Source organism: Hyperolius riggenbachi, chromosome 3 (genome assembly GCF_040937935.1).
Source record: "Hyperolius riggenbachi isolate aHypRig1 chromosome 3, aHypRig1.pri, whole genome shotgun sequence".
Lineage (NCBI taxonomy): Eukaryota > Metazoa > Chordata > Amphibia > Anura > Hyperoliidae > Hyperolius > Hyperolius riggenbachi.
The window spans coordinates 9644087-9668765 of record NC_090648.1 but is presented as its reverse complement, the minus strand read 5'-3'; the positions used below and the strand labels follow the sequence as shown (position 1 = coordinate 9668765).

The following is a 24679-nucleotide window of genomic DNA, read 5'->3' as shown; positions in this document are numbered from 1 at the left end:
TGTACAGTTCCCTGGTGTCTAGTGGCCCCTTCCCTTCCCTATACAGTTCCCTGGTGTCTAGTGGTCCCATTCCTCCCCTATACTGTTCCCTGGTGTCTAGTGGTCCCCTCCCTCCCCTATACAGTTCCATGGTGTCTAGTGGTCCCCTCCCTCCCCTATACAGTTCCCTGGTGTCTAGTGGTCCCATTCCTCCCCTATACTGTTCCCTGGTGTCTAGTGGTCCTCCCTCCCCTGTACAGTTCACTGGAGTCTAGTGGCCCCATCCCTCCCCTATACAGTTCCCTGGTGTCTAGTGGTCCCATCCCTCCCCTATACAGTTCCTTGGTGTTTAGTGGTCCTCCTTCCCCTGTACAGTTCACTGGTGTCTAGTGGCCTCCATCCCCTATACCAGGGCTGAGCAAACTTTGCGTGGCTTGAAATTCTGAAATTCCTCCCCTCCTCCTCCCTCCCTGCAGAGTGAGGAGCAGAAGGAAACAGTGTTTCTGGATGTGAGGTGTTTGCATCTGGGAGTCCCCACTTACAGGAGTGTTGTTATTAACTGCTAAATTTGGTGGCCATTGGCTTTAATGTTAAACGCGAACACAAACTTTTGACAAAAGTTTGTATTAAATGCAAACGGGCAAAGATCAGCGCAAGTTCACTGGGAACTGTTCTCCCAGCAAACTGTTCTGCCATCACTATTTGTGTCCCCCCTAAAGGGGCAAAACACGATAAGTTTGCCAAATGACAGAAACCAATGCCAAATATTGCTCTGATCATATCATTCAGCGGGCAGAAGGTGGGTGGGGGTTGTGGGGTGCAGTCAGTGGCATCAGGCCTTGGGCAGCGACAATTAAAGATCAGGCCATGCTGATATAGCTTAAGTCGCACCCCACACAATCCAGGCTTCACATTCTGGTTATACCAGCCTGCATGGGTTTGTAGCATACTTCTAATTTTGCATAATTCTGCATAATGTTGTGCTGACTTTAGAGGTTAATGGCAAAGTCCCATACATGCTATCATCACCAAAATGACTACACATGTTAAGAAGAAGGGTGGAAACAAGGCAAAAACAAAAACAAACAAAAAACACACAAAAAAAATCTAAAAGAAGAATGGTTTTTAAACTAAAAAAATTACGGTTTGAATAAATGATTTTCTCAAAGACTACAAGGAATTAAACAACAACAACAACAACAAAACGCTTGTTCTCACCATTCCCTTTAATATTTTAGTGATGATAGCATTAGCTTGTATGGGGGCTTAGCTATTAACCGCTTAAGTCGGCCAGAAATTAAGTGAAAATTATGCAAAACTGAGAAATGACACTTCCTTGTTTACACTTACAAACAACATTAAGTACGCTTTTACAGAAAATTTTGTTTTACTATTTTGCATCAAAATTATGAATTATGATACGAAAGTACGATTATGCAAAACTTGTGCTCATCGTTACTTATAGTTGCCCCTTTAGTGAACTTGTTATTTTCAGTAACGCCAAAGCAAATGAATCTGATTAACACCCCACCTGACTAGAACAATAATCCTGAAGCTCTATTGCAGTGCTGGCTGACCTTGGCTCTCCAGCTGTGGTGGAACTACAAGTCCCATGAGGCATTGCAGTACTCTGACAGCTCTAAGCATAACTCGGGGAGGCAGAGGCATGATGGGATTTGTAGTTTTGTCACAGCTGGAGTGCCAAGGTTATCCATCACTGCTCTGTTGGCTTGATGACACACTCTGATTAAAAAGTGTTAATTATACTTACTTATTTGTAGTTGAATATAACATTTTTGTGACATTTAAACAATTTATAAGCTGATTGTCAGGGCATGAGTTAATTAAATGCAAATAAATCTGTCTTGCATGCAAATATCATGTAAATTGTAAGTCCTGCAGTTTGTTGCCATTGGTTGCAGTGGGCGGGAGGGCTGTTGCATCGTGTCGCCTATACCGCTGCCTGCTTTAGGATATAACATCACTCATCTCTCTAGATATAATGCTACATGTATTTTTCTCTCTTTTAGTCTCAGACCTGACTTCACAATTGGCAGAGCTGAAACAGGAAACAGGAAGTAAGTCACAGTAATGTAACCTGCAGATAATAAATCCTCAGCTGGAGCTGGACAAACATTCCCATCATGCAGGGTTGTCATAATTCCCTGTAGGGCTAGGCAGACAGTCAGAGATTCTCCCAGCTAGAGATGGCACATGACATGCTGATTCTTCTGGCTTGCATGCCAACCAATTGTATGCAGTGCAGCTTGTTTTTGACTGGACCAGCGTGTTCTGTACACACAGATAGACGCGTACGTTAAAAATGGGCGCTGGGAAAAAAGGGAGCGGGGTTTTAAACGATAAGCATAAATAACGTTTAAAAATATATTGTACTGTATTTCGTTTAAAATGAATGTTTTATAAAGTTATAAATCATTAAATAATGTGCATGAAATCGGCAATTGTAAAAACGTTAATTTTCCGTTTAAAAAGTGAAACGTATAATAACGTTTAAAAAAATTTTACTAAGTAACCCTCCCTGTACCTACCCCTAACCCCTAGACCCCACTGTTGGTGCCTAAACCTAAGACCCCCCTGTTGGTGCCTAAACCTAAGACCCCCCTGGTGGTGCCTAAACCTAAGACCCCCTGGTGGTGCCTAAACCTAAGACCCCCCTGTTGGTGCCTAAACCTAAGACCCCCCTGATGGTGCCTAAACCTAAGACCCCCCTGTTGTTGCCTAAACCTAAGACCCCCCTGGTGGTGCCTAAACCTAAGACCCTCCTTAGTGATCACTGCATTGTGTGTAGAATAATGTTTTAGAAACAGTAAGGGATAAAATATATTACAATTTACGTTACGTACTGATCGCTTTGTTTCGTGAATAATAATGTTTTACAAACAGTAAGGGATAACATTTAAAATAATGTTTTATTGGAATAGGAAACGTAAATCATCACAAGCAGTTATAAAACATGAAAAATCTTCGGGCGCCGTTGGAAAACGTTATTATTCTCGGGCGCCCTTTTTTCCTGTTCGGCGCCCAGTAAATGATAATTATTATGGGAGTGAATGGCGGCGCCCGATTTGTCCACTAGTCTCCTGCGCCCTTTTTTACTGCTCCTCAGATAGACACCCAGTATAACAAGTTAGAAGTTGCAAAAAGCTGGTCTGCAATTATAGGAAGCGTTTGATTGCTGTAATAGCCAATAAAGGTTTTTCTATTGATTATTGAGAACGGGATGAATAATGTTGGACTGGACACTTTTTGCTCAAATGTAAATAAAAGCTTAGAAATGTTTTCTTCCCACAATAATGCCTCTTGTACTTTGTGTTATTATCGTTTGGGAGACACCTATGTCATTTCCTATCAAAAAAAGTACTTGCTGGTTGAATAAAATTAACATTAAGTCAAAATTTGCCAGGGGTATGAATAATTATGGGCAGCACTGTATATAGATAGATAGATAGATTATAGATAGATAGATTATAGATAGATAGATAGATAGATAGATAGATAATATTACCTAATAAACAATGTAGATTGCCTGGCAATCCTGCTGATCCTCTGCCTCTAATACCTTTATCCGTAGCCCCTGAATAAGCATGTACATCAGGTGTTTCAGACTGAAGTCAGACTGGATTAGCTGTATGCTTGTTTCAGGGTGTGTGATTCAGCCACTTCTGCAGCCAAAGAGATCAGCAGGTTTGCCAGGCAACCGGTATTGTTTAAAAGGAAATACATTTGGCAGCCGCCATATCCCTTGCACTTCTGTTGTGCTTTAAGCCCATGGTGGTCTACATAGCTTACTCTGGACACTTCATGCTGCTTGTTATCATCAGGGTCTTGCCTGCTCCTTGTTCCCAATCTCTTTAACCCCTGCATGATGTAGTTGTTCATGGAAGCGGTTACTGGGGCGGGGGGGGGGGGGGGGGACAGCAGGACTGCTGCTATACAAATCTACATCATGTCAGAAATGAACATCCTCAAACACTGCCTAGATTTCCATTAGTGGTTAATAATTGATGCACCCGTCAGTCTAATATTCTCCAGGTAGTACCAGTGGCTGATCATTATTGCTACTGAGCTGGGCATGCATGAGTTCTGATCTGCACATGCCCAGTAGGGTGAAGCACTTGTGCATGAAAGAAAGAAGATGTGAATGAGGGATTTCTATCACTCAGCATGATATCTTCTGAACTCATTCATGCCCAGGTCAGAATCACTTTTTCACAGTGCAGGGAACTTCCAGGAGGCTGTGGGGAAAAAACTTTGAAAGGGAGTCTGAAGTGAAGTAAAAAAAAAAACAACAACAAAAAAAGATACTCACCTAAGAAGAGGAAAGAGGGATACCCGCCTAAGAAGGAAGGCTTTGGGTGCTACAGGGAAAAGGCTAGGCTCTTACGGCACCCATATTCCAGCGCTGGATACCCCTTTAGCAATAGCAATCTTGGACCGATGGGTCAGAGACCTCTCACTTCCACTGCTGGAGGTTTTGGCACCAGCTGAGTGGTCCTGAAGATGGGCTGCTTCTTACTGCACATGCACAAGTGAGCAAGAATGCGTGTTCACACATGCGCAGTATGGAGCAGCACGTCTTCAGGAGCACCCAGAGCCTTCCCTCTCCTTAGATGAGCATCTTATTAGGGTCTAAGAGCGGTGCAATTTTTTTGCATTCTTTCAGACCCTAAAACCTGGAAAAATCATGCTGCCAGCAATCACTCACCTCCCTGGCATCCAGCGCTGCAGTTTTCCCTCCGTCCTCCGGGTGGCACTGCAACCCTAAAGTGAATTTGTCATGACGACAGACGGCAATCTCACCAGGGGGAAACAGAGCCACGGAGGAGCAGAGGAAGAATAGTGGCCGATGTCAGGATCCCCCGGGAGGTGGGTTCAAATTTGAGTTGCGGGCATTGCTCTGCATAGAGCATCTGGCAGCTACCCCGAGTGCAGATCGGGGTTCCTGCTCTGAGCTGTGGTTTTCTGCCTCAGCCGTAGCTTGGGGTTACCGCCAAGGAGGTTAAGAACAGGGAAAGAAAGGAACCCCAAAGACAATAATCAGCACCCCAGACTTCTGGTTTCAAAGTTTCGGAACACACCAGGGGCTCGATTCACAAAAGGGTGCTAACCTAGTTAGCACGCCTAAAAGCTTTGGATGTGCAAACTAGGGTGCTAAGTAGTTTGCAAGTCTAAAGCCATTACTGTTCGCGCATGCAAAATTTTACACATTGCGCGCTAAGTTAATGCGCGCAAAACGTTGCATCAGGTGCGACCAAAACGTCACACCTGATGCGCCTAAAACGTCGCACCGGGTGTGCCCGAAACATTGCATCATGCGACGTTTTCTCAGAGGAAGGAGGACTCGAGTGAGATGTGACAAGGGGACATGTGATGGACCAGTAATTACGTTATATAAAATCTGCAGAACATCCTATCTCTGGTTATATGTGTCAGTGCCACGGACTATGTTGGCACTTTTATAAATCAATAGTAATATTACTAATAACATGTGCTTTGTGAGTTCTTGTATATGGTTGGAGATCCTCACAGTATTTTCTCTGCAGAGATGAGCTCCTTGGAGGAAGCGTCACAGCTCCGGAATAGGGGTAAGTGAAGCAGGAACACATATTTCAGCTAATAAGAAACACATACTGTATAGATTCCTCTATAATAAAACCCCTGTGTCCCTGCGTGTGCAGTCCCTGTATAGCTGGGTCCGTGCTTTTTGCTACTGCGCATGTGCGCAGCACGGACCCAGCTACACAGAGACAGGAGGACGGGGCCAGGGAGCCGGGCAGGTGTGTGAATTGGAGGCCAGATGTGTGGTGGTTGTGACCGCGGCGGGTGCGCGCGCACATGCAGTAACATGCGGCGGGCGGCGGCGAGAAACACAGACCTCAGAGCCCGTTTTTAAATGGGCTTGGGTCTGCTAGTCAGCTAATAAACTGATATAATGATTTCTGTGTCTAACTATATATGAGGCCAAGGTGTGACCCTCCTGTTTATTATCAGTAAGAAGGGCGATCTAGCCTGGTTGCTAATGGCGTAACTATGAGTAGTTGTAGCAGAAAGATTGGTGTACACAGATTTGGCACAGGTGGATGCCGTAGGTAACGTATCGGTGTTATTATGGATATGGATATCACAGATAACATAACCACTCTTGGCACTGTGTACCTGAGGATGCAAAATGAATGTTTGGATGAATTCCCGTCTATTAATTCCCCTTTATGGGGTAATACTGACTCATTTTTGGTCAAACAGCTTTTTCTAGCAGATTGGGATTAATGATGATCAGAAATTACGCCTGTACATAATTACGCATCATAATTCACAATTACGCATCGTAACCGTAATGCAAAATTTTGGGGAAAATTGTAATTCATTTTGTATGTAATTGTAATCATTTATAATTTTGCGTAATTAGTCATTGTTCGCATAATTTTGGGCCAATTTCAGTGGTTCATAGCAAAGCTTCCATACATTCTATTGCTGCCAAAATGTTACATATGTTAAGGAGAGACTAGCTGGCAAAAGTCAAAAAGTCAAAAACAAGAATTTTTCAAAAAGACCTTGCAGTTTTTGAGAAAATTGATTTTAAAAATACAAAAAAAAATGTTTTCTGAGTTTAACCACTCCACCACTGAGGGGTTTTACCCCCTGAGCACCAGAGCAATTTTCACCTTTCAGCGCTCCTTCCATTCATTCGTCTATAACTTTATCATTGCTTATCGCAATGAAATGAACTAGATCTTGTTTTTTCCGCCACCAATTAGGCTTTCTTTAGGTGGGACATTATGCCAAGAATTATTTTATTCTAAATGTGTTTTAATGGGAAAATAGGAAAAATGTGGGAAAAAAATTAATTATTTTTCAGTTTTTGGCCATTGTAGTTTTTAAATAATGCATGCTACTGTAATTAAAACCCATGAAATGTATTTGCCATTTTGTCCCGGTTATAAAACCGTTTAAATTATGTCCCTATCACAATGTTTGGCTCCAATATTTTATTTGGAAATAAAGGTGCATTTTTTTCAGTTTTGCGTCCATCCCTAATTACAAGCCCATAGTTTACAAAGTAACAGTGTTATACCCTCCTGACATAAATATTTAAAAAGTTCAGTCCCTAAGGTAACTATTTATGTATTTTTTTAATTGTAAATTTTTTTAATTTTTTTTTAATTACAAAAAATAAAAATGGGGAGTGTGGGAGGTAATGAGTTAATTTTTTGTGTAGCACCAATATATTTCTATTTAAAAAATGCTTAGGGTGTAGTTTTACTATTTGGCCACAAGATGGCAACAGTAAATTTTTGTTTAATGCGACCTCCAAGCGTCCTTCCGGATGATTGGAGGAAGTATAAGGAGGCTGGACACGTGGGTTTTATTTCACAATGATCGCGCTGCCCATCGGAGAGCAGCGGATCATTGCGGGGCTTAGATCAATGAACGGGAATGGATTTTTCCGTTCATTGATCTCCGGGCGAGCGGGCGGCGGCGTGTTTACTAGCGGCGGGCGGCGTGTTTACTAGCGGGAGCACGGGCAGCGGCGGGAGCGTGGAAAGTGCGGATTTCTTCGTCCCTGGGGGTTAAAGGATGGAAAAAGGGACGGAGAAATTCGTACGGGCGGGGGTAAAGTGGTTAAAAAACATTTTTCTTTGCATTTTTAAAATCAGTTTTCTGATCTTTCAGGTCTTTTTGAAAAATTATTTTTTGACTTGTACCCACTATTCTTTTTGACATATGTAGCCATTTTTGTGACAATAGCATGTATGGGAGCTTTGCTATTCACCCCCAAATTTGACACAACATTATGCAAAAATTCATGCAAAAATTACTGATTATACAAAATCAACTGAATTAACAATTTGTATTTACATATAGGCATAATTGTGAAAATTTAGGCAGAATTTTGCATAATCGTAATTAACTGATTACAATCATCGCTGATTGGGATTTGGGGTGTGAGAGCAAAGGGGAATGGGAGGGACTCAGTAGGATTTACAAGGATGGGGCCAATACATTTCTGATGGTGGCCCTCAGGAACACTACAGGCCGACACTCTATGGACGCATCTCTAGCCTGTAGGCTAGCAACATGTTCTAGGGGGAGCAGAGCACTGATGGAGCTATACAGCCCCACTATACACTATAGACCTGGATGTGTGCCTGGCTGTCAGGGACATGAAGAGAGGATTTGCATATTTGCATCATGGGACACCACACTTAAAGCTGAACTATTACAACTTTATTTTTAAGGAAGGCAAAATCATATTCATGTTGGTATGGTTCTAATCCAGTATCTACAGTACTCTCTATTTTGCCGGAAGAAGAAGTTTAAAGTTTTTAAAGATAGCAAGAAAATTAATTATTGTTAGTCATTCTAGACAAGCCACAAACTGTCCTGAATGCTGTGGGACTGTCCCAATTTGGGGGGGCTCTCCTGCTATCCCATTATGGCCCCCCAGTGTCCCAGGCCGGCTGGGCAGAGAGGGGGCAACAAAATGATCTAGACACCAGCCTCCGGGATGCGGTATGCAGGATGGGTGGCCGCCATTACATTCCTCCCTCCTTTTCTCCTAATGTGCCCCCTGTTCCCCCCCCTTCTGCCTGCAGAGTAAAGTGCGCAGCAGAGCAGGCTGTCATTTCACCATTGCTCCTTGCGTACCGGGGTCTGGCTTCACTCTACTTCCTGTGACATCACAGGAAGCAGGAAGAGCCATATGCCGGTATGCGAGGAGCAATGGTAAGATGACAGACAGCCTGCTCTGCTGCACACTTTACTCTGCAGGCATGGAGGGGACACTGGGGGGCACATTAGGAGAAAAGGAGGGAGGAATGTAATGGCGGTCACCCACCCCACATACCGCATCCCGGCGGCAGGCGCCTTGATCATTTTATTTTCTCCCCCCCTTCCCACCCAGCCACAGCCACCCTCATTCTCCTCCTCACCCAGCCACAGCCACCCTCCTCCCCACCCACGGCCACCCTCATCCTCCTCCCCACCCACGGGCACCCTCACCCTCCTCCCCACATTGTTTATTTAGTTTTAGGGCGTAATTAAATTATTAAGTAATTAATTTAATTTTAAAAAAATGTTTCTTTAAAAATCCTTTTGGTGGGCGTGACTAGGGGGTGTGGTTAGGGGTGTGGCCTAAGTGTCCCGCTTTCTCATGTGAAAATGTTGGGAGGTATGATTCTAGCTATTACCTGAATCAGCATTTTTCATGTCAGTCAGAATCCTTCCTATCTTATTGACCATGTTTAGTAGCTAATGACTGTATCAGCCATGCCTCTGCTCTGAGTGACATTAGAGGATGATTGACATATACACAATCCCAGAAGGCTTTGCTGGAGGCTGTGTCATTACATCGATGGAAACAGTTTTGGTCCTTTATTCTAAGATCTTGCAGATTTTCTTGTCCAAATGTGACTGTGTATTTCTTTTTTCCCTGTTATAGTGGATTCACTCACCTCACAACTAGAAAACCTCAAACAGGAAACAGAAAGTAAGTGAATAATATGAAACCGGCAATAACTGTAACCACGGCTACCCAGTGAGAAGACAGACCTGTGTGAGTCCATCAATAATACTGCGAGGCCTCAAACATGGTGTATTTCTGGGTTCATCTCTGGTCCCTTCCTGCAGGAATAAACATGGCCCCACTCTACTGGGCCCTGTGCTGGAGTACTGCTTGTGTCTCTGTGATGGCGGAACAGGATCCAAGACTTCAGCAGTATTACACCGAGACACCCAATGGTGACACCCAGTGATACCAAGATTTTCTTAAAATCAGCTCCTTTATATCGATGATCAAGAGATGCAAATTGTTCTGAAATTATGCAAATATATGCAGCTTGAAAATGAACCAATCATTTTAAACCTGGGTTTAAATTAATTGGTCCATTTTCAAACTGCATACATTTGCATAAAAAAATTGCATAAATGTGCATCAACGCATCAACTTGGAACAATTTGCATATCTGTGATCATCCCTACTCTTGTATATGACATAGTTGATATGGTTGGAAACACTGCTCACTGCGCAGACTAATGCATAATGGACTTGGATTAACTAATATTCTTCTGGGTTGGAAATTGTTGAGTAACATAAGAGGTCCTCCAGCAGAAACCTGGCCTGGATTTACTAAACATTGTTTTTCTGTAAGGAGATTGAAGTTTGTAGCCCTCATCTGGGTCATATCTAGATATAGTTACAGGATACTTATAATTCTGGCTGGATGTACTGTATATGTAGATGGCAGCCAAGCTACAGGGGGAGAAAGGGAACAAACACCCAGCTTTAGCAAAATAAACACAGAAAGGTTGGCTAAGATGTTTAGGAAAAATAGTTTTATACTTTCTTCCATAAGTATGTGCAGGTTTTGTATCTCACATAAAAGGTTGTAGTATAATGTTCTCTGTCTGCCCTCCAGCAAAGAGCAGCACAGGAGAAGTGGCAGAGTTGAAGGACAGTGGTAAGTATTGTACAGACAGAGGATGGCTGTTACTATAAACTTTGTTTTTTCTCCACAAAACATATTTTATTTACTTTTTTCTTTCCTAGTCAACAACCTCACCTCACAACTAGCAAATCTCAGGCAAGAGACAGAAAGTAAGTCCCTCATATGTTCCGTATATACTTGTGTATAATTCTAGAAATGTAGGTCTGACTCACTAAATATAAGTATAGGGCTCAATCTTCTGCATAGGCAGAAGGAAAATGTACAAGAAAAATTTACATTTTTCTTCTGCTTATGCCTTGATAAAGAGGACCCTTGCTGGCCCCGAAACGATCTTCGCCCATCAGGTCAGATGAAATTGCATGTGTGTGAGGGGACAATATACTTCAGCACTGTGTTCCAGAAAGTCTGTGTGCAGACTCCTCTTTCAAATGTTATCCTTCCGAAGACAGGCGGCTCTGTACTACATATGAATGAGTACACAAGAGAGCATGCTCGCACATGTGCAGTACTGAGCGGCCCGTTTTCTGGAGCACTCGGGCTCCCAAAGACTTCCAAAGCTTCCTACAGTGGCAGAGAGCAGCCTCCAGTCCATCAGTTGGCGACTGCTAATGGGAAGCCAGCGCTGGAATCCCGGGACCAGAAGAGGAATGGAAAGGCTATACAGGACCCAGAGCCTTCCCTCTCCTTAGGTAAGTATCTGTTTGTTTGTTGTTGTTTTTTTATTCACTTCAGACTTTATTTAAGGGATTGAATAAGAGACAAGTGTTAATATTATTTATTTTAGATACCAAATCTTGTTTATGAAGTGAATTTGGTGATATGAGGTGTCTTCCATGAAGGGAAGATCTCTGTGGTAATTTTTGTCCTCTTTCTGTCTCCTCCTCAGAGAAGAGCAGCGCAGATGAAGTGTCACGTCTGAAGAGTAATGGTAGGAGATAAATACCCGCTGTCAATATCAATACTATTACATGAGCTCTATGAGGGCTGGAACCCACTTTTGAGCGTTTAGGGAGCGTGAGAAATCGCTAGCGGTTTCCCTAAACGCTCTGCCAATGTAAATGGATGGTGCAAATTCCACAGAAGCGACTGGGATTAGCAAAATCGCAAACACAGGACATGCAGCATTTTGTTAGCATTAGCGCTTCAATGTAAAGTATATAATCGCTGGTGTAATCACTCATCAAAACCTGCACAGAGCGATTTTGCTAGCGTTTTAAAGTTAATGTACACTGTAACAAAATTAAAAATAATTGAAAGGACCAATCAGACTTTAAAACGCTAATCGCTACACAACCGCTGGCAAATTGATTATACTTTCTAAAATCACTCCCTAAAACGCTCATGAAATCGCTTACAAACTGCTCATACAAGACACTAGCGATTGCGATTAGCGATAGCGTTTTGTAGTGGGTTCCAGGCCTGAGGCAGAGATGAATGTTCTGCCTGCTGTCTACTGTAGGTAGTTTCACCCTTGGACATCCTGACTCTAACAGGACTTTGGCGCAGGGTTCCCTCGTTACTCCAGGAAACTTTCTCTATATGACTGGCAATGTGACTTAGAGGTCAGAAGATTTGGGGGTGGGGCTGGTTTTCAGTAGAAAAATGAAGTTGTCTCCTTACATTCTAATACTGTACCGAGAGTAAAGTGCCCAATGGTCATGCTCTGGTCATGCATATGGTCATGCTCTGTGGGGCCTTTTCCTCACTTGTGTTCATCTTCCCGATTTGATACACCACCAGGGGCAGATAGACACAACACAGAGTCTGCCAATGGAGTCAGTAACTCGGTAACTATAGCCAATGCTTTTCTGCTGACTTCTATATCGGGTTAGTAGTGTGATTAGACGGCTGGAGAAAGACATCAACCAGAACCTCACAAGTCAAAATCCTTCCTGTCTTATTGACCATGTTTAGCAGCTAGTGACTGTATCAGCCATGTCTCTGCTCTGACAGAGTGACGTTAGAGGATGACTGACAGATAAACAATCCCAGAAGGCTTTGCTGGAGGCTGTGGCATTACATTGTCAGAAAACAACTGTGGCCCTTTCTAAGATCTTAGATATTTACTCCTCCAAACATGACTTCATATCTCTTTCCTTCCTGTTACAGTTGAGTCACTCACCTCACAACTAGGAAACCTCAAACAGGAAACAGAAAGTAAGTCTATAATATGAAACCGGCAATAACTGTAACCACAACTACCCAGCAGTGAGCAGACAGACCTGTGTGAGTCCATATATAATACTGTGGGGCCCCAAACATAGTATATTTCTGGGTTCATCTCGGGGCCCTTCATGCAGTAAACAAATTGGTCCCACTCTACTGGGCCCTGTACTAGAGTACTGCTTGTGTCCCTGTGATGGCAGCCCAGGTTCCAAGACTTCAGCAGTGTTACACTGAGCTGAGGCACCCCATGCTAACACCCGGTGATCCCAGGATATTCTGAAAATCACCTCCTTTCATATGACATTGTTAGTTTGGTTGGAAACACAGCTCACTGTGAATGTTGGACTTGCATAATGGACTTGGATTATCTAATATTCTTCTGGGTTGGACATCGTTGAATAACATAAGAGGTCCAGCAAAAACCTGACCTGCACTTACTAAACATTTTCTTCTGTAAGGTGATTACAGTATGTAGCCCTCATCTGGGTCATATATCTAGAGATAGTCAGTGGGATACGTATAATTCTGGCTTGTATACAAGTTGTATTAAGCATGGAGTTGGGTCTATCAAGATCAATATAAAGTGCATTGGACGTGCCCAATTGCAATCTACATACAATCTATATCAGATTTGAGATGCCATTATTATCATTACTATTGTCTATGTGTAGCCATGTCAGGCCAGAGCCAGGGTGCTTAAAATGTTAAAGCTGTACTACTACTAGTCTGTGCACAGACCCGGGACATTTTATAAAAAATAAATTAAAAAAAATCATTTTTTATCAGTCCTCAATCTCAGTTCTCTGAGTATCAGATTCAAGAATGTATTCAAGAGAATATCTATGAAACTGCTGCTGTGCCCACCGGGACTGCCCTTTTTACACAAAGAGATCCATGTGTTCAGGCAAATCATATCTAAACTCAGACTAGAAAATATACTGTATGTGTAGATGGCAGCCAAGCTACAGGGTGAGAAAGGGAACAAACATCCAGCTTTAGCAGAATAGACACAGAAAGGTTGGGTAAGATGTGACTGAGCTTAGGAAACATAGTTTTTATACTTTCTTCCATAAGTGTAAGCAGGTTTTGTATCTCACATAAAAGGTTGTGGTATAATGTTCTCTGTCTGCCCTCCAGCAAAGAGCAGCACAGGAGAAGTGGCAGAGCTGAAGGACAGTGGTAAGTAACGTACAGAGGATGGCTGTTACTATAGACTTTGTTTTTTTCCTCACAAAACTTTTTTTTTTTCTTTCCAAGTCAACAACCTCACCTCACAACTAGCAAATCTCAGGCAAGAGACAGAAAGTAAGTCCCTCATATGTACTGTGTATACTCGAGTATAAGTCTAGAAATTCAGGTTTGACTCACTAAATAAAAGTATTGGTGTTGACTTATACATGAGTCTCGGGCAACACTGAGCACACTGAGTAATGTGTGTACTATCTGCAGAAATGTATCCCGTGGTAAGTGACACTTTCTTGATAAAGGAAATGCAAAGAAAGCCCAGGTCTGAAAGTACTAGCCACAACAATTAACAAAGAAAGGGGTGTGGAAATACTGGGCTGCAGGAAGGGGGAGGGGAGGCAGGAAATTTGGGCGCATGAGCCAAGTAGACAAAAAGGGCGACGCCTATGACTCTCATGTTAAATACTGTTTAATGGGCGCTCAACGGGAAATTTGGGTGCCCAGTGAATAATAACGTTTTCAGTGGGCCCCCGGCGAATAATACTTACCATATAATAACATTTACGAACATTCTTACTATAGTTATCGTTTCTATTTACTTAAAGTTTTATAACTAAAACAATATTTAGTGGAGTAGTAGAAAATACAAAATTCCTCAAATAACTAAATATATGGATTTAAAAAATTATTTGATAAGCGATATAGGACTTTTAAGGTTAGACACTTCTAGAGGAGTTTATAACTAAATATATGGATTTAAAAAATAATTTCATAAATTATATGGGAGTTTTAGGGTTAGGCACTACTAGGGGAGCTTATAACAGAATATATTGATTACAAAATAATTTCATAAACGATATGGGAGGGTTAGGGTTAGGCACCACCGGGGGGGGGGTGGTCTTAGGGTTAGGCAGGCACCACCAGGGGGGGGGGGTCTTAGGGTTAGGCAGGCACCACCAGGGGGTCTTAAGGTTAGGCACCACCAGGGGGGATTTAGGGTTAGGCAGGCACCACTAGGGGGGATTTAGGGTTAGGCAGGCACCCCTAGGGGGGATTTAGGGTTAGGCACCACCAGGTGGGTGCAAGGGTTAGGGATAGGCAGAGGGAGGGTTCTGTGTGAGAGTAGGGTTAGGTTTAGTTGTAGTAAAATGCTATTATTATTATGTATTATTTATATAGCGCTGACATATTACGCAGCGCTGTACAGTGTATATATATCTTGTCACTAACTGTCCCTCAAAGGAGCTCACAATCTAATCCCTACCATTGCCAGATGTCTATATTATGAAGTGTAAGTACTGTAGTCTAGGGCCAATTTTAGGGGGAGCCAATTAACTTATCCGTATGTTTTTTGGACTGTGGGAGGAAACCGGAGTGCCCGGAGGAAACCCACACAGACACGGAGAGAACATACAAACTATTTGCAGATAGTGACCTGGCTGGGATTAAAACCAGGGGCCCAGCGCTGCAAGGCAAGAGCGCTACGCCACCGTGCTGCCCAATATTTATTAAAGAGAACCCGAGGTGGGTTTGAAGAATATTATCTGCATACAGAGGCTGGATCTGCCTATACAGCCCAGCCTCTGTTGCTATCCCAAACCCCCCCTAAGGTCCCCCTGCACTCTGCAATCCCTCATAAATCACAGCCACGCTGTTGACAAACAGCTTGTCAGAGCTGGCTGTGTTTATCTCTATAGTGTCAGTCTGCTGCTCTCCCCGCCTCCTGCAGAAATCCAGTCCCCGCCTGCATCCCTTCCCTCCCTGCTGATTGGAGGGAAGGGACGGGGGCAGGGACCGGAGCTCTGCAGGAGGTGGGGGAGCAGCTGAGACTGACACTACAGATGTAAACACAGCCTCACAGCACAGCTGTGATTTATGAGGGATTGCAGAGTGCAGGGGGACCTTAGTGGGGTTTGGGATAGCAACAGAGGCTGGGCTGTATAGGCAGATCCAGCCTATGTATGCAGATAACATTCTTTAACCTATTTTGGTTCCTGGACGTAGTTTCTACATCCAGGAACCATGCGCGCTACCGCGCGCCCCCGCGGCCGATCGTGCGCGTGCACGCGCACTCCCGGCCGCGGATTCGGTAGCCAAGGAATCAATGTATCGGGCTATGGAGCCCAATCACTGATTCCTCTCCCCCGCTGAAAAAGCGACAGCTTCTCTCGGAAGCTGCGCCTTTTCTGGCCGTTCCCTTCCCGATGTGTCACTCTAAGCACGTGCTACGCTTAGAGTGACGTCATGTAAACAAACTCATGGCCACCATCTTGTGGCCAAAAAGTAATACTACACCTGAAAAAAAAAAATTAACACACATTTACATAATAAATCTATTGTTTACCTCCCACCCTCCCAAAAGTACCCAAATAAAATGTTTACTATAAAAAAAAAACAATCCATTACAATAAAAAAAAAAAAAAACATGTAAATATTTACCTAAGGGTCTAAACTTTTTAAATGTCAATATAAAGATGAAATATTTCTATATTTTTTTTATTTTAAACTTGTAAATAGTGATAGATGCAAAATGGAAAAAATGCACCTTTATTTCCAAATAAAATATTGTCGCCATACATTGTGATAGGGACATAATTTTAACGGTGTAATAACCGGGACATATGGGCAAATACAATACGTGAGTTTTAATTATGGAGGCATGTATTATTTTAAAACTATAATGGCTGAAAACTAAGAAATAATGAATTTTTCCATTTTTTTCTTATTCTTCCTGTTTAAATGCATTTACAGTAAAGTGGCTCTTAGCAAAATGTACCCCCCAAAGAAAGCCTAATTGGTGGCGGAAAAAACAAGATATAGATCAGTGCATTGTGATAAGTAGTGATAAAGTTATAGGCTAATGAATGGGAGGTGAACATTTCTCACGTGAAAACGACAGAACCTGAATGGGTTAAACACACCTCGGGTTCTCTTTAATGTTATACTACAGGTATTACAAACATTCTTAATATGTTTTTTTTTTCATGCTTAAGAGGGTCGAATGTTGGGGTCGACTTATACACGAGGTCGACTTATATTCAATGATATCCACTGTGCAGATCATGTGACTACATCCTGACAGGGGACAGATCTCTCTGAGCTGGGAGTGTGAGTTCCTCATATGTAACTGTGCAGATCATGTGACCAGATCATGTGACCACATCCTGACATCGGGGGACTGATCTCTCTGAGCTGCAAGTGTGAGCCCCTGTGCAGATCATGTGACCACATCCTGACATCGGGGGACAGATCTCTCTGAGCTGCGAGTGTTAGCCCCTGTGCAGATCATGTGACCACATCCTGACATCGGGGGACAGATCTCTCTGAGCTGCGAGTGTGAGCCCCTGTGCAGATCATTTGACCAGATCATGTGACCACATCCTGACATCGAGGGACAGATCTCTCTGAGCTGCGAGTGTGAGCCCCTGTGCAGATCATGTGACCACATCCTGACATCGGGGGACAGATCTCTCTGAGCTGGGAGTGTGAGCCCCTGTGCAGATCATGTGACCACATCCTGACATCGGGGGACAGATCTCTCTGAGCTGGGAGTGTGAGCCCCTGTGCAGATCATGTGACCACATCCTGACATCGAGGGACAGATCTCTCTGAGCTGCGAGTGTAAGCCCCTGTGCAGATCATGTGACCACATCCTGACATCGGGGGACATCTCTCTGAGCTGCGAGTGTGAGCCCCTGTGCAGATCATGTGACCAGATCATGTGACCACATCCTGACATTGGGGGACAGATCTCTCTGAGCTGGGAGTGTGAGCCCCTGTGCAGATCATGTGACCACATCCTGACATCGGGGGACAGATCTCTCTGAGCTGGGAGTGTGAGCCCCTGTGCAGATCATTTGACCAGATCATGTGACCACATCCTGACATCGGGGGACAGATCTCTCTGAGCTGCGAGTGTGAGCCCCTCATATGTAACTGTGCAGATCATTTGACCAGATCATGTGACCACATCCTGACATCGGGGGACAGATCTCTCTGAGCTGGGAGTGTGAGCCCCTGTGCAGATCATGTGACCAGATCATGTGACCACATCCTGACATCGGGGGACAGATCTCTCTGAGTTGCGAGTGTGAGCCCCTGTGCAGATCATTTGACCAGATCATGTGACCACATTCTGACATCGGGGGACAGATCTCTCTGAGCTGGGAGTGTGAGCCCCTGTGCAGATCATGTGACCACATCCTGACATCGAGGGACAGATCTCTCTGAGCTGCGAGTGTGAGCCCCTGTGCAGATCATGTGACCACATCCTGACATCGGGGGACAGATCTCTCTGAGCTGGGAGTGTGAGCCCCTGTGCAGATCATGTGACCACATCCTGATGTCGGGGGACAGATCTCTCTGAGCTGGGAGTGTTAGCCCCTGTGCAGATCATGTGACCACATCCTGACATCGAGGGACAGATCTCTCTGAGCTGCGAGTGTGAGCCCCTGTGCAGATCATGTGACCACATCCTGATGTCGGGGGACAGATCTCTCTGAGCTGGGAGTGTGAGCCCCTGTGCAGATCATGTGACCACATCCTGACATCAGGGGACAGATCTCTCTGAGCTGCGAGTGTGAGCCCCTGTGCAGATCATGTGACCAGATCATGTGACCACATCCTGACATCGGGGGACAGATCTCTCTGAGCTGGGAGTGTGAGCCCCTGTGCAGATCATGTGACCACATCCTGACATCGAGGGACAGATCTCTCTGAGCTGCGAGTGTAAGCCCCTGTGCAGATCATGTGACCACATCCTGAAATCGGGGGACATCTCTCTGAGCTGCGAGTGTGAGCCCCTGTGCAGATCATGTGACCAGATCATGTGACCACATCCTGACATTGGGGGACAGATCTCTCTGAGCTGGGAGTGTGAGCCCCTGTGCAGATCATGTGACCACATCCTGACATCGGGGGACAGATCTCTCTGAGCTGGGAGTGTGAGCCCCTGTGCAGATCATTTGACCAGATCATGTGACCACATCCTGACATCGGGGGACAGATCTCTCTGAGCTGCGAGTGTGAGCCCCTCATATGTAACTGTGCAGATCATTTGACCAGATCATGTGACCACATCCTGACATCGGGGGACAGATCTCTCTGAGCTGGGAGTGTGAGCCCCTGTGCAGATCATGTGACCAGATCATGTGACCACATCCTGACATCGGGGGACAGATCTCTCTGAGCTGCAAGTGTGAGCCCCTCATATGTAACTGTGCAGATCATTTGGCCAGATCATGTGACCACATCCTGACATCGGAGGACAGATCTCTCTGAGCTGGGAGTGCGAGCCCCTGTGCAGATCATTTGACCAGATCATGTGACCACATCCTGACATCGGGGGACAGATCTCTCTGAGTTGCGAGTGTGAGCCCCTGTGCAGATCATTTGACCAGATCATGTGACCACATTCTGACATCGGGGGACAGATCTCTCTGAGCTGGGAGTGTGAGCCCCTGTGCAGATCATGTGACCACATCCTGACATCGAGGGACAGATCTCTCTGAGCTGCGAGTGTGAGCCCCTGTGCAGATCATGTGACCACATCCTGACATCGGGGGACAGATCTCTCTGAGCTGGGAGTGTGAGCCCCTGTGCAGATCATGTGACCACATCCTGATGTCGGGGGACAGATCTCTCTGAGCTGGGAGTGTGAGCCCCTGTGCAGATCATGTGACCACATCCTGACATCGAGGGACAGATCTCTCTGAGCTGCGAGTGTGAGCCCCTGTGCAGATCATGTGACCACATCCTGATGTCGGGGGACAGATCTCTCTGAGCTGGGAGTGTGAGCCCCTGTGCAGATCATGTGACCACATCCTGACATCAGGGGACAGATCTCTCTGAGCTGCGAGTGTGAGCCCCTGTGCAGATCATGTGACCAGATCATGTGACCACATCCTGACATCGGGGGACAGATCTCTCTGAGCTGGGAGTGTGAGGGAGATTGTGCCAATCTGCTGGATGCTTCCATAACATTCCTCTGGAAGAGACTGGCTCCTTCATTTCCCCCGTTTGATGCCAGGAAAACCCTCCATGGTCGTGGTTTGCTCATCCTCTCTGAGCTGGAGAACATCTAACATCAGGGTTCAAAGACAATACAAAGAGGATTCAAAAGCAGAAAATGCCCCAGAATTCAACGTAAGGCACATAACACACTAGGGGCCAAATACACTAAACTTCTCTATCACTGATTGTATATTTTAAAGATCAAAGCTTGTGTATGAAATTAAAATTTTGATATGATGTGTCTCCAATGAAGGGAACATCTCTGTGATAATTGTTGTCCTCTTTCTGTCTCCTCCTCAGAGAAGAGCAGCACAGATGAAGTGTCACAGCTGAAGAGTAATGGTAGGAGATAAATCCCCCCTGTCAATATCAATATCATTCCATGAGCCTTAAGAGGCGGGGATTAATGTTCTGACTGCTGTCTACCTGTGGGTGGCTCCACTCTGGGACATCCTGACTCTAACAGGAAATGTGGTAAAAGGAAGAGGCAGGGAATTTTTTCACAGGGTTCCCTTATTACTCAGGGAAACCTTCTCTAGGTGACTGGCAATGTTACTCAGAGGTCCAAATATTATGGAGCAGGGCTAGTTTTGTGTAAAAAAATAAAAAAATATAAATATAAATATAAATATATATATATATATATATATATATATATATATATATATATATATATATATATGGGCCCCTTGCAACTTAATAATTTACTGAGCGTAAAATGCCCTATGGACATGCTCTGTGGGGCCTTCCTCACTTGTGTTCATATTCCTAACGCAAGACTCCACCAGGGGCAGATGGACACAGGACAGAGTCTGCCAATGGAGTCACAAACTATAACTAATACTTTTCTGCTGACTTCTGAATTGGGCTATTAGTGTGATAGGTGGCTGGAGAAAGACATCAACCAGAACCTCAAAAACTCGATTTTTGGGCTTGAGGTGTTTGAGGTCCTTTGGAAAATGTCCTGATTGGCCAGATGAAAGTACTGATCCTGTTTTGAAGGAACAAAGTAAAAAGGTGAATTGTGATCCATTCTATAGGGGTGGAGTGGTCTTCCTGTTTGGCAAGTGGCTGAAAGCACCAATGACAAAGACAACTATGTGGGTTCCCTTTTTAGGTCAGTAGATGATTAGGGTGGGTAATGTATTGGAGAAGAGTTCCCCTTCCACTGTTTTGGTAAAGTGAAAAGATAAACATGACCAGCAAAGTTTAAATACACAGTTTGCTTTTTTACTCCAAGTATAATTATGAGTTTGTTGATCTTCCTTTTCTCTTGCAGTCGCTGATTTGACTTCGCAGCTAGCAAATCTGAAACAGGAAACAGGAAGTAAGTCAACAATATCTAATACTCTGGATTATATAACCACAGCTGGAGGGGACTGTCAGATTTAGAAAAATTGTGATTTAATTGTTAACATGGCAACTCCCATGAAACTTCTATTACGGGAACCAAAGGTTCCTTTGAAGTCTATAAATGTCAAGTATAGTGTAGTTATGAGATGGACACAGCTACGTTGTTTGCGGAAGCCTGCCTGTTCTTTTCGGATTTTTAAATATATGACATTTTTTACTCTGTTATGCTTGTCAGTATTTTATTTGGTACACTTATGAAGCTAATGCATCTCCAATTGTTAAGTATGTTAGGTCATCTTTTTTGGGATCTTAACAATAATCCCTATCCTTAAACTACATACACACATGCGATAACCGATAATGACCGTTTCAGCCCAGAATCGTTATGTTTGTACAGCGGCCGTCGTCGGTCAATCTTGCTCTGGCATTCCTTATGCCTGCACATTACCGATCGTAATGCTATTTTTAACCCCTGCCAACCAATTGAAGCTGCTCAGTCATCTGCAAATTGTCATCCCTCCGCACCCCCATAGCAACAGAATACATTGCTAGCCTTAGGGCAAGGGATGTGTCTGACCAGCATCGTTCCCTGAATTGTCGCCTGAGGGATCTTTTCACGATCCCCGTTGGATGACAATTCTCGTATGTGTGTACTTAGATTCACTTCCATTCTGCTGGCAGATTTTCTTCGGTCCAAATCTTCATCAAAATAGGATGTTATAAATCAGTTACTGTTTCAATATCTGCTTTTAACCTCTGAAACAATATGGTCCACTCCTTACCTTTCTTGATCTCTTCTGAACATGATGGAGGTGATATATTTATTGTTGAGTCTTCTTCTATGGTTCCATTTACATAGATTTCATCTGAATTTTGGTTCTACTCTCGAGACAATATTTCTGAAAATGTTTCTCTCCATCTTTCAAGTTGTTTAAATTCTGTTGTTAGGATTTGTGATTATATTTTACCAGTTTGAACCTTCTAGAATTTTTGTTTTATAGTTTCTTAGTAATTCTTTAGAGCTTCTCTCTGTCTCCCTTTATCTCAGCCTCCCCCGCTCTTTGTGCTTGTTCATCTATCCGGAATCTTTGATCTCTTTTTATTCCTTTCTTAACATGTCTGTCCATTTTATTTTCTATTCCATTTGTGCTTTTGCTGTTTGTTGTCTTGTTCGACTTTGATTGAGTTTATTTTTGTTTATTTTTTGGTTGTTTCCTAGTTTGTATCTTTCCACCTATATTTTGGGTTATCCATTCTTTCTCTAGAGGTTATCTATACTCCTACATCTTTTTGCTAGTTTTCTTTTACAGTAAATAACAATTCTGCTGTAGTGCATAATCCATAATGTTTCATGTAGACAGATGAGATAGTGTTTGACATTCTTAGGTTTGAGTAGTGCCTTCCTGGCAGTCTGTGTGACTGTGCCGGTTCCACATATCAAACGCCAGCCCCGGTTATATGATTTTGCTTTATTTTAATAAGTTCAGGGCAGCCTATGAGTTACATGGATGGAAGTTCTTACCATGTCTTCTGTTTCCTCTGCAGAGAAGAGCTCCTCAGAGGAAGTCTCACAGCTGAGGAATAATGGTGGGTGAATGCTGAATAATGATGATTACTCTCTAAACAGCAGATATTTTATTCTGATCAGAACCTCAGGAGGAAGGGAATGATCTTTCTGCCTGCTGTATCTCTGAAGGTTGAGCAAGTCTGGTTGCCAATCCCTGTGGTAATATAAGCGGCAGATCTTCGGGACAAGCACACATGAGGCAGAATAATGGAGACAACTCTAAATGCTGTATTTTTGACTCCATTTCAGTTGTAGCTTATCTTAAAGCTCTTGCCAGTATCTGCAGTATCTGGTATCAACAGTAAAGGCTCAAACACACGTCCAACTTAATTCACAGCCAACTGCACAACATGACCAATGACACACACATGCCAACCAGCTAAATAACAAACTCACTTAAATTCTATGCAAGCTAAATAACAAACTGCACAACATGTCCACATTCAAAAACAATAGTTGCTCAAAAGACTTGTACACACATTCCAACCTGCCTAATAGTTGGTTAGATTGACCCACCGTTTTGATCTGGCAAACAACCTGTTATCAGTTGGTCGTCTGGTTGTTTGCCAGCTGTATGCACACCTGACTTATCTTTCAACAGACAAGTTTGGAAGATAGTTGGACAGATTGTTGGTAAGTGTGTAAGAGCCTTAGAGTGTTTGAGTTATTGAGAATTCCTCAAGCATCTGCCCTGACCTCAGACTGCTGATTGATAATAGTTGAGGACACTGCTCTGGGTCTTAGGTGAACATATGAGATGGTCTATTGTATTATGGCTAAACAGTATTGGACCATCATGTCCATGTTACAGAATTTTCCTGATGCAGTCAATGTTAAGATTGATGAAGTACTGTTTTGTCTAGTTAAAACAAAAATAATTTGCAGGTAGGCATTAAAAGTAACAAACATAATGCATCATGTCAGTACGGTGGGGACAGTGATCTTCATATGTTGCTGCATGAGTGGGCTGCTGGTGAAGTTGAACAGAAGCAGGTCTATAGCTAAGCTCACAAGTCATAGTATCACTGAGGAGAATCACCTAACCTGCGCCTTGACCAGAGGAAGACAAACTACCAAGATAACGTTTTCCAAATCCAGTAGTCATCAGAAGTCTCTGTGCTGCCCACTAAACATCAAAGACTTAGGATCGGGATCTTCAAGCTGATGATGACCAAAATCTGCTACCACCAGTTCTCCACTAATATCACATCTCTAATGTATCAAAGTGTACCTATACCCATCCTTCTTACTTGCCTGTACAGAGTGTTACATGTGTGAATCCCAGAAGATCAGCAGTTACCAAAATCAGTGAGATTTCATTGTTTCTACATTATGCTGTTTGGTGTGAAGAATAACTAATGCTCCTGGTATATCTGCATCCTTCCATATAACTGGCTGATCAGACCCCAGGAATAAGCAGGTATGCGTGTGTTCTTAAAGGGATACCAAGGTGACATTTTACATGATGAAATAGGCATAAGTATGTACAGTGCCGAGCGCACAAATAACTAGGCTGTGATCCCTTTTTTTCTTTGCCTGCCTGAAAGAGTTAAGCATCAAGTATGAAGAGTTTTTGTCTGGGTCAGGACCAGATAGGACTATAGCATGACCCTTACTGATAAGGACTTACAGTCATGAAACCCTTTCATGGCAGAAAATGGCTTCTGAGAGCAGGAGATAGTTTTAAAAAAAGCTTAATAGTTCAGAGATTTTGGCTCATTGAGCAGAGTCAATGAAACAGTAAAAACGTAAAAAGTAGATTTAACTATAAAATTAAACTGGGATATCTAAAAAAACTAAAACAAAAATTAGGAGAAGGAGGATATATACAACTAAATATCTCATTAGTTTATTTTCATCTTGGTATTCCTTTGAGAAATTGATCAGTATACAGTATCTTTAATAAATGCTGTATATTGTACTGAGTGGCTCTTGCTAAACTAGTCTAGGT

At 43.4% G+C, this 24679-nt stretch overlaps 1 protein-coding gene across 11 annotated transcripts in view; it reads left to right on the top strand.

Annotated features, from left to right (window-relative positions):
* Positions 1-24679, top strand: part of LOC137560850 (fibrinogen C domain-containing protein 1-like) — a 153214-nt gene that overhangs the window by 66020 nt on the left and 62515 nt on the right. For 8 of the 11 annotated variants that reach the window (XM_068271999.1, XM_068271997.1, XM_068271996.1 and 5 more), the window contains 12 exons: positions 2010-2057; positions 5544-5585; positions 9440-9487; positions 10416-10457; positions 10547-10594; positions 11332-11373; positions 12555-12602; positions 13749-13790; positions 13869-13916; positions 20109-20150; positions 21088-21135; positions 22707-22748. In XM_068271999.1, the coding sequence (XP_068128100.1) occupies positions 2010-2057; positions 5544-5585; positions 9440-9487; positions 10416-10457; positions 10547-10594; positions 11332-11373; positions 12555-12602; positions 13749-13790; positions 13869-13916; positions 20109-20150; positions 21088-21135; positions 22707-22748 (540 nt within the window). The remainder of the gene's footprint in view (positions 1-2009; positions 2058-5543; positions 5586-9439; positions 9488-10415; positions 10458-10546; positions 10595-11331; positions 11374-12554; positions 12603-13748; positions 13791-13868; positions 13917-20108; positions 20151-21087; positions 21136-22706; positions 22749-24679) is intronic. The other 3 variants (XM_068272002.1, XM_068272001.1, XM_068272000.1) reach the window with 3 other exon arrangements.